Here is an 8,146-nt window from a genome sequence, read left to right on the forward strand (position 1 = left end):
GGGGGGGGGGTCAATGGTGTTGTCTGACTCCACAAGGTACTATGCCTTTGATGAGGCCTTTGTTCGGGAGGTGCTGGGCAAGAAGCTGTCCAAAGGCACCAAGAAAGACCTGGATGACATCAGCACCAAAACAGGCATCACTCTCAAGAGCTGCCGGAGACAGGTGGGCACTGCACCCACACAGACACAGCATCCCATTTGCACTTCACTCCCTCCCTTTGACCACTGCCCCAGCTCCAGCCTCTAACTGTGGCAGCAGCTTCATACCTAGTCTTCTCCTCCCTTCCCCTTTTCCCCTTTCCCCTCCTTTTTTTTTTTTTTTTTGTGATGGAGTCTTGCTCTGTGCCCCAGGCTGGAGTGCAGTGGTGTGATCTTGGCTCACTGCAACCTCCGCCGACTGTGTTCAGGCGATTCTTGTGCCTCAGCCTCTGCAATAGCCGAGATTACAGGCGCCTACCACCACACCCGGCTAATTTTTGTATTGTTAATAAAGACAGAGTTTCACCATGTTGGCCAGGCTTGTCTTGAACTCCTGGCCTCAAGTGATCATCTGCCTTGGCCTCCCAAAATGCTGGGATTATAGGTGTGAGCCACTGTGCCTGGCTCCCTGTTGCTCCTTCCAAGCTATCCTGTACTGTATGGCCAGAGTGACATTTCAGAAGCCCAGATCTGACTTTGGGCTCCCACTGCCTCCTGGGTAGCAGCTGCACTTCTTGGCTTTGACCTATGGACTGTCCTGTGATCTCGTCCCTGCAGACCCCTCTAGGCTTACATTTCTCCAGTCCCCAGGCTTTCCTTGACTCATGTTGCTCTACCTGGAGGGTACTATTCTTGGCAATATCTACCCCTTGAAATCCAAGACAGGAGATGAGATGCCACCTTCTCCACAAGCCTTTTTGGTACGCCAGGAAGAAATAACCCTTCTGGGCCTTTGATGCCTTTCTTTTGTATCTCCTGTGAGCTTTCTGTTTATAGCTTAGCATTTGTTTTTTATTTTTTAGTTCCTGGGGCTTAGCCAGGAAATTCTGTTCCAACTCAAACTTGTGAAGATCTGGAGAGCATGGTGCTAAAATGGGGTTGGATTTAGAGATAAGATTGAGTAAACATTTATCCAAGGCAAGATACGGTAGGAGCTGCTAAGCATTTGAGTTGATAACAAGTACTAATAACCAATAGTTGGTTGAAGGAATAACAGATGCTAAATCAGCACTTGCCGACTGGATAGGTGGATGGGGAAGGGAAGGATGTTCAGTAAGTGGTTTATTGGGTGAGTGACATGGTGGACACTCTGACCAGTCCTCTCTTCTACTTTAACTGCCCTGCAGTTTGACAACTTTAAGCGAGTCTTCAAGGTGGTAGAGGAAATGCGGGGCTCCCTGGTGGACAATATTCAGCAACACTTCCTCCTCTCTGACCGGTTGGCCAGGTGAGGAGCTAGCCACCTCCCCATCCTGCACGCTACTTCCCTGGGCCCTGAGGCTCGTCCACCTTCCCTACCCCAACCCTTCTGACCTCCTTAGTATGCTGGGGGAATGATTATCCCACTTTTGGTCTGTACTTTTTGTTTTTTTTTTTTTTTGAGATGGAGTTTCACTCTTGTTGCCCAGGCTGGAATGCAATGGTGCAATCTCGGTTCACTGCAACCTCTGCCTCCTGGTTCAAGCAGTTCTTCTGCCTCAGCCTCCCGAGTAGCTGGGATTACAGGCTTGAGCCACCGCACCCAACTTGGTCTGTACTTTGGACCAGACTGACCTGGATGCAAAGCACAGTCCAGAGATTTCCAGTTGGGCTGTTGAGAGATGCCATATGTAAAGCCATGGCACAGCCCTGGCACTTACAAAGTGCTCAGTAAATAGTAACTGTTACCCTTATGGTTTCCCACTGTATCCACTAGGAAACTTGGGCTGGAACCTTCTCTTCGCACAGATGGGGAAAGGGCGTAGAGAAGTGACTTGAGACATGTCACACAGTGACTTGAGGCGGAGAGAGGCCAGAACTCGGACACCCAGCTGAGGTTGCAGCTGCTTCCTAAGAAGGAATTTCAAGCCCTAAGAGGACCCTCCTCTCTTCTGTGCAGGGACTATGCAGCCATTGTCTTCTTTGCTAACAACCGCTTTGAGACAGGGAAGAAAAAACTGCAGTATCTGAGCTTCGGTGACTTTGCCTTCTGCGCTGAGCTCATGATCCAAAACTGGACCCTTGGAGCCGTCGGTGAGGCCCCCATTGACCCAGGTGCCTGGATGCCTCCCCATCCTCAGGACCTGATTCCCCACCAGTAGTTTCTCCCACAGGACCCCAGTTCCCAGCATTCGCTTCTGTTCAGGGCCCACACCCAGGTTCCCCCGCCCATAGAATGTTTTCCCCACACACAGCTTGTCTGCAGACAAAGGGCCTATAGCCTCTCTGTGGCCCGGGGCATGTCACTGCATCTCTCTGACACTCCATTTCCTCTTCTGTCCCTAGGGGGGAAATGAGGTAGTGGGTGAGGAAAGGCTTAGGCTATCCCAGGAGGGGATTTTATCACACACCGCAACCCCCTTCATGGCCTCATAGACTCGCAGATGGATGACATGGACATGGACTTAGACAAGGAATTTCTCCAGGACTTGAAGGAACTCAAGGTGCTAGTGGCTGACAAGGACCTTCTGGACCTGCACAAGAGGTGACCTTGTAGGGGGCCATGGGGCAGGGCCTGCAGTAGGGGCCCAGGTGGCTATAGGTGTGACCCGGTCTCTGCAGCCTGGTGTGCACTGCTCTCCGGGGAAAGCTGGGCGTCTTCTCTGAGATGGAAGCCAACTTCAAGGTCTGTGGTCCCATCCAGCCTCTGGCCCTTGGCATCGTCAGCCTCCAGTTCACCACCCCTACTGGGCAGCTCTGCCCCTCCCAGGGACTGGCCGGCAGGTGGCGCTGCTGCTCCCTCTGGTGGTCGCTGATGGGAGCAGCTCATAAACAATGGGGACTTGGTTGATGGAGGGAGGTGGATGGATCTGGGGAGGGACCTACTCCTCCCCCAGCTTCTGTGCTCAGCCCCCAACTTTTGGGGCAGAAAGCAGAACTCCAAGGATCCCTGCCCCACAGAACCTGTCCCGGGGGCTGGTGAACGTGGCCGCCAAGCTGACTCACAATAAAGATGTCAGAGACCTGTTCGTGGACCTCGTGGAGAAGGTGAGCTGTCGTGCCCTCTGACGCCCAACCTGGCCTGTTCCTGGCCTAGACGAGTGCTAAGTATTCTCTTGGGCCCACAGTTTGTGGAACCCTGCCGCTCCGACCACTGGCCACTCAGCGACGTGCGGTTCTTCCTGAATCAGTATTCAGCGTCTGTCCACTCCCTTGATGGCTTCCGGTGAGCAGTGCTGTCCTCCTGTCCAGCTTGGCCTTGCCCCAGCCCGCCACCTGCCAGGATCTCGCCTCCTGCAGACTCAGGGTTCCTCATTCTGCTACCCTGGGGGTAGGACCAAAGCTCTAGCTCCCCCTCTTAGAAGCTGTGTGATTTGGGGCAGGTTTCTTAACCTCTCCATGCCTCAGTTTCCTCATCCACAAACTGGGGTTCATCATGAGAAGAACTGTAAGAATTTTCTAAGGGCGAAATAAATGAAGGTGTAGAAAGCACTCAGGGCAGGGCCTCCACCACGGTGAATGTTGTGAAAACTCAGCTGTCACTGTTCATGTTCTTACAGACACCAGGCCCTCTGGGACCGCTACATGGGCACCCTCCGCGGCTGCCTCCTGCGCCTCTATCATGACTGAGGCCCCTCCCAATGTCCCGCCCACGCTGACAATAAAGTTGCCTTGAGTTTGGAGACTGGTCCTCACTCCGGGGAGCAGGTGAGGGGCGTGCAGATGTGCCTGTGTCTGTCTCTGAGCACCTGGTGTCCGTGTGCAAGGATGGACATTTACAGTGGCCCCTTGGGAACTGGGTCATATCTCAGGGAATGGTGTCTGTGCTCCACCCATCCACCATAAGAGTCTACTCACAAGCCAGAGGTCTTGGTTTATTCAGGCCGTACTGCGATTGGGAAGATGGGCAAAAACCTGGGGGTAGGGCTGGCGAGGAGGCAGCTGGCCTAACAAGACAGAGCTGAGGGGGCCAGGTGGGTTCAGGGAGGGCAGGAGACTCGGGGCTTCACATCCGGTTTCTGCACACGGGCAGTGAGCGGGAACTTGGTGATGCCACAGGTATTGCTCCCTCGGTGCAGCCGGAAGTAGCCCTAGAAGGTTAGGGGACACAGGGGTGGGAAGGTGGGAAGAGGCCTGTTCTGCTTTGCCCCTCTCCCAATAGATCACACTCACCTTCTCTCCCCACTGGGCCCCCCAGGAGTTCTTCAGGATCCAGTATGGGGTGGGGTGTGGAGGCTGAGGCTGAGACTGGGATGAGACTGTCTCTGCCCATATCCCCTCTGACTTGACGCTGCCAAAACCCACCAGCAGGACAGAGTGGTCTACAAGCTGGGGGTCACAGGTGGTGGGTGTGGCCTTGATCACACCTTTCCGGTATAGCTGCAGGGGGTGGGGGCCGAGGGGCTGAGTGTAGGGCCAAGTCCCCTGTATTCCCCTCCCCCGCCAGCTCCCCCATCCCACCTGCAGGGGCTTCATGTTGATGGTCACGGTGATGGGGCCGTAAGTGGCCAGGTACTGGGCAATTCCTGGGGACGGGAGCATCATCAGACCCTTGGCATGTGGGCGTGTGGGTTTCTCTCTCGCTCCTTCGCTCCCCCCACCCCCTCGTCTTCTAGCCCAGTCGCCCAGTGTGTCTGCCTCTGCCCTGGTGTCTGTCCCTGCCCTCCGCCCATGTCCCTGCCCTGCCCGCACTGTGCTCGCTGTTCTGCAGCATGATGAAGTCCTGGATCCAGGCCACCTTGTGGTACTTCTTGGCGTGGCACCCTTGGGCTCTGACTTTGCCCTGGAACGGGTAGTCCTTTTCACTGGCCAGGCCGCCTGCAGATAAGTAAGACAAGGGAGGAGGCTCCGCTCCTGCCCACCCTGTCCCCCTGCAGATGCACAGAGTGGCAGGGCAGCGCACTCACTGTTGTTGAGGACAGTTATGAACGCGTCCCAGACGAAGCCACCGTGGCAGCCATCCCCACAGCGACCGCAGTCCAGCAGTTCTGGTCAAGAAGGGACAGTGTGGGTGACCAGGCCCTAGGCCTCCCTTCCCTGTCACACCCGCACCCTCTCTCAGCCCTACCCTGCACGGAGACATCCACGAAATCCCAGAAATTGATGCGCCACAGGGCCTCTATGTTGCCTGCTGCTGCCATGGCCCAGCAGCAGTTGCAGTTTTTCTGGAGGGCGAGAGGGTGAGGCGGGGCTCGGTGTTCGGGCCATGCCCCTCTCCTTCCCACCACTTGGCTGAATTAGAGCAAGCTGGGTAGGGGCAGATACCTGGTCCTTGATGGGTGAGATGGCACCGGCCACCTTCCGCCAGTCACAGGTGAAAGGCACTGACTCCTCTGGCTCTTTGGACCCTATCTCTCTGCCCATGCCGGGGACCCTTCCAGCTGCCCTCCGATACCCAGAGAGCTGGCCAAACTCCTCCTCTGGGGAACAGACAGGGCCACTGAGGTCTCTGTTTTGACCCCTTCTCCCTGTTCTGCCTCTCCCACTCCAGCCCCTGGTCCCATAATGCCCTGAGAGGCAAAAAGGCAAGAATAGGCCATGCGTGGTGGCTCATGCCTATAGCGTGGTGGCTCATGCCTATAATCCCAGCACTTTGGGAGGCCAAGGCAGATGGATCACTTGAGGTCAGGAGTCCGAGACCCCATCTCCACAAAAAGTAGAAAAATTAGCTGGGTGTGGTCGTGCGGGCTTGTAGTCCCAGCTGTAATCCCAACTGTGATTGCACCATTGTACTGCAGCCTGGACAACAGAGCAAGACCCTGTCTCAAAAAGGCAGGGGTGCCGAGCCTAGAGAGGCTGGACTCCCTGCTGGGTGCTTCCGTGCAGATGCTGTGCTGGCCCCTAGGCTGGGCTAGGACACAGGGCTGCAGAGATTCTGCCCCTGCACTGGGTGATTTGATACCAGCACCCAAGCCCCTGGTCCTCAGGGAAATTAATTTCCTTCCCTGGGAAGTGAAAATTGAAGGTCCACTGGGTCCAGCTGCCAGTGTCCCTGGGGAGACCGCTTCCCCACCACCACCTACAGGCCAGAAGGGTTAATGGTACCTGTGAGGTCACTGAATGGAGTCACCCCAAACTCAGCTGTGCCCAAGTCCTCCTCCTGCAGCCGCTGAGCCTGGGCCAGGTTGTGGGCAAAGATGTCCAGGCGGTGGGCATGCTCTGGACCAAGAGGGAGTTGTCCTAGGCTGACTCCCAAACCCTCAGGGGCAGGAAGTAGCCACTGGCTGGGCACCCTTCCACCCACGCCCACCCAGTTGAGCACTGGCTCCTTTCGTGTAGCCCCTACAAGGCCCCACTGCAGATACCCAGGCCCAGGAAGTGGTTACCCAGCCCACTAGGGTTGGGTTTTCCCCAGAGGCAGCGAGAGGACCATCTCTGGCCACCCTGGCTGGGCAGCCAGGCAAGGGATCGGGTGGCAGTGACTCAAGGAAAGGATGTGCGGCCAGAGACCAGCTTCCTGCCAGGCCACCTCCTTTACACCTCTGACTACAGGAGGAGAGCTGGAACATGGCGGGGAGAGGAGACGACGGCACGGGCAGCCTGGGCTAAAAGGCACACGCAGACCAGCCCCCTAGAAAGATCAGTACAGCGAGAGGGCAGGGGCAGGGGTTAGATCATGGGCTGGAGAAGAAGTCCCCACCGTCGGGACAAAATGGGTGTCCTTGGGTGTTTGCTGAATGAACGAATGACTAGGTGGTGGCCCCCTGCCACTGCCCTCCAGATCCATACAAAGAATGATCCCGGACCCACCCATGCTTTCAGGAAACCAGGGAGCACATGCCCAGCCCTGCCCTGTCCTGCTGAGTGGCCTTGGCCATGCCTGTTCCCCACCCTGAGCTTCGATTTTTTCATCTATTACAAAGTGGTATGGCTGGGCTCGGTGGCTCACACCTGTAATCCCAGTCCTTTGGGAGGCTGAGGCAGGTGGATCACCTGAGGTCAGGAGTTCAAGACCAGCCTGGCCAACATGGTAAAACCCCATCTCTACTAAAAATGTAAAAGTCAAGTGTGGTGGTGCATGCCTGTAATCCCAGCTACTTAGAGGCTGAAGCAGGAGAATCGCCTGCACCTGGGAGGTGGAGGTTGCAGTGAGCCAAGATGACGCCGTTGTACTCCAGCCTGGGCAACAAGAGTGAAACTCCGTCTCAACAAAAAAGTGGGGGCTTGGAGTGGAGATGTATGTGCCCTGTGATACCTTCTGGGCTCAGGTAACTCCGGTTGAACTGGATCTGGAACAGCTTGAAGGCCTCTTTCAGCTCCAGCGGCTGGGGACTGAGGTCCTGGCAAGGAACCAAGGGTAGAGAGGGGCAGTGGGCAGAGGAATCATTGTTGGGGCCGCACCTTAGCTCCTAGCCGTGCAAGGACTGGGTTAGGGGGTCAGCCAGTTAGCCTCTTCTGTCTTCCCATGTGCCCTTGGGCACGTCAGCCCCCTCTCCAGCCTCAATGACTCCCTCTGAAAAATGAGAATGACAGGCCAGCTATTTCTGAAGGGGTGACCCCAGGTGTGGGACTGGCAGTGGTAAGGTTTGGGGAGCACTTACCTGGGCCCTAAGGGAGCCTCTGATGCCTTGGGCTAGGCCTGCCACCAACAGGGCCAGGAGGCAGGAGGAGTGGGCAGTCAGTGCCATGCTGGTGCAGTCTGGAGTGGCATGGAGGCAGGAAGCCGTGCAGATCAAGGGTGTGAGGGCGGGGCTGGAGAAACCACGAAGGGGAAGACAGGCTTGGTGGGTGGGGGGTGGACCCCTAGAACCCACAGGCCTTCAGGCTTTCAGTCCTCTGCCTGTCTGCTCCCCAACCCACCCCTTTTTCTTTCTTTCTTTTTTTTTTTTTTCTACCCAGGTTGGAGTGTGGTGGCACAATCTGAGCTCACTGCAACCTCCACCTCCCGGGTTCAAGTGATTCTCCTGCCTCAGCCTTCCGAGTAGCTGGGACTACAGGCATGCACCACCATGCCCAGCAATTTTTTTGTATTTTCAGTAGATACAGGATTTCACCATGTTGGTCAGGCTGGTCTCGAACTCCTGACCTC

At 56.2% G+C, this 8,146-nt stretch overlaps 2 protein-coding genes across 4 annotated transcripts in view; one reads left to right on the forward strand and one right to left on the reverse strand.

The window, feature by feature from the left end:
- The window catches only part of FIBP (fibroblast growth factor (acidic) intracellular binding protein), a 4,630-nt gene extending 830 nt beyond the window's left edge, over positions 1 to 3,800 (forward strand). Inside the window, exons 3-10 of one of the 2 annotated variants that reach the window (XM_011942469.1) lie at positions 37 to 163; positions 1,326 to 1,426; positions 2,078 to 2,232; positions 2,554 to 2,662; positions 2,740 to 2,803; positions 3,079 to 3,165; positions 3,246 to 3,343; positions 3,678 to 3,800. In XM_011942469.1, the coding sequence (XP_011797859.1) occupies positions 37 to 163; positions 1,326 to 1,426; positions 2,078 to 2,232; positions 2,554 to 2,662; positions 2,740 to 2,803; positions 3,079 to 3,165; positions 3,246 to 3,343; positions 3,678 to 3,747 (811 nt within the window). In that variant the 3' untranslated portion in view covers positions 3,748 to 3,800. The remainder of the gene's footprint in view (positions 1 to 36; positions 164 to 1,325; positions 1,427 to 2,077; positions 2,233 to 2,553; positions 2,663 to 2,739; positions 2,804 to 3,078; positions 3,166 to 3,245; positions 3,344 to 3,677) is intronic. The other variant, XM_011942470.1, reaches the window with a different exon arrangement.
- Positions 3,801 to 3,979: 179 nt separating this feature from the next.
- On the reverse strand, positions 3,980 to 7,781 carry CTSW (cathepsin W). 2 transcript variants are annotated; one of them, XM_011942472.1, is made up of 10 exons: positions 7,659 to 7,781; positions 7,313 to 7,397; positions 6,163 to 6,276; positions 5,383 to 5,537; positions 5,186 to 5,282; positions 5,025 to 5,105; positions 4,810 to 4,935; positions 4,579 to 4,643; positions 4,291 to 4,497; positions 3,980 to 4,208 (listed from the first exon to the last, which is right to left on the reverse strand). In XM_011942472.1, exons 1-10 carry the CDS (start codon positions 7,743 to 7,745, stop codon positions 4,098 to 4,100), a joined length of 1,128 nt encoding a protein of 375 aa, XP_011797862.1. In that variant the 5' UTR covers positions 7,746 to 7,781; the 3' UTR covers positions 3,980 to 4,097. The 2 variants fall into 2 exon arrangements, with proteins under 2 accessions (XP_011797862.1, XP_011797861.1); XM_011942471.1 differs by having other exon boundaries at positions 3,989 to 4,497.
- Between the last annotated feature and the right edge of the window lie 365 nt (positions 7,782 to 8,146).

This window comes from Colobus angolensis, unplaced genomic scaffold (genome assembly GCF_000951035.1).
Source record: "Colobus angolensis palliatus isolate OR3802 unplaced genomic scaffold, Cang.pa_1.0 Scaffold21, whole genome shotgun sequence".
Lineage (NCBI taxonomy): Eukaryota > Metazoa > Chordata > Mammalia > Primates > Cercopithecidae > Colobus > Colobus angolensis.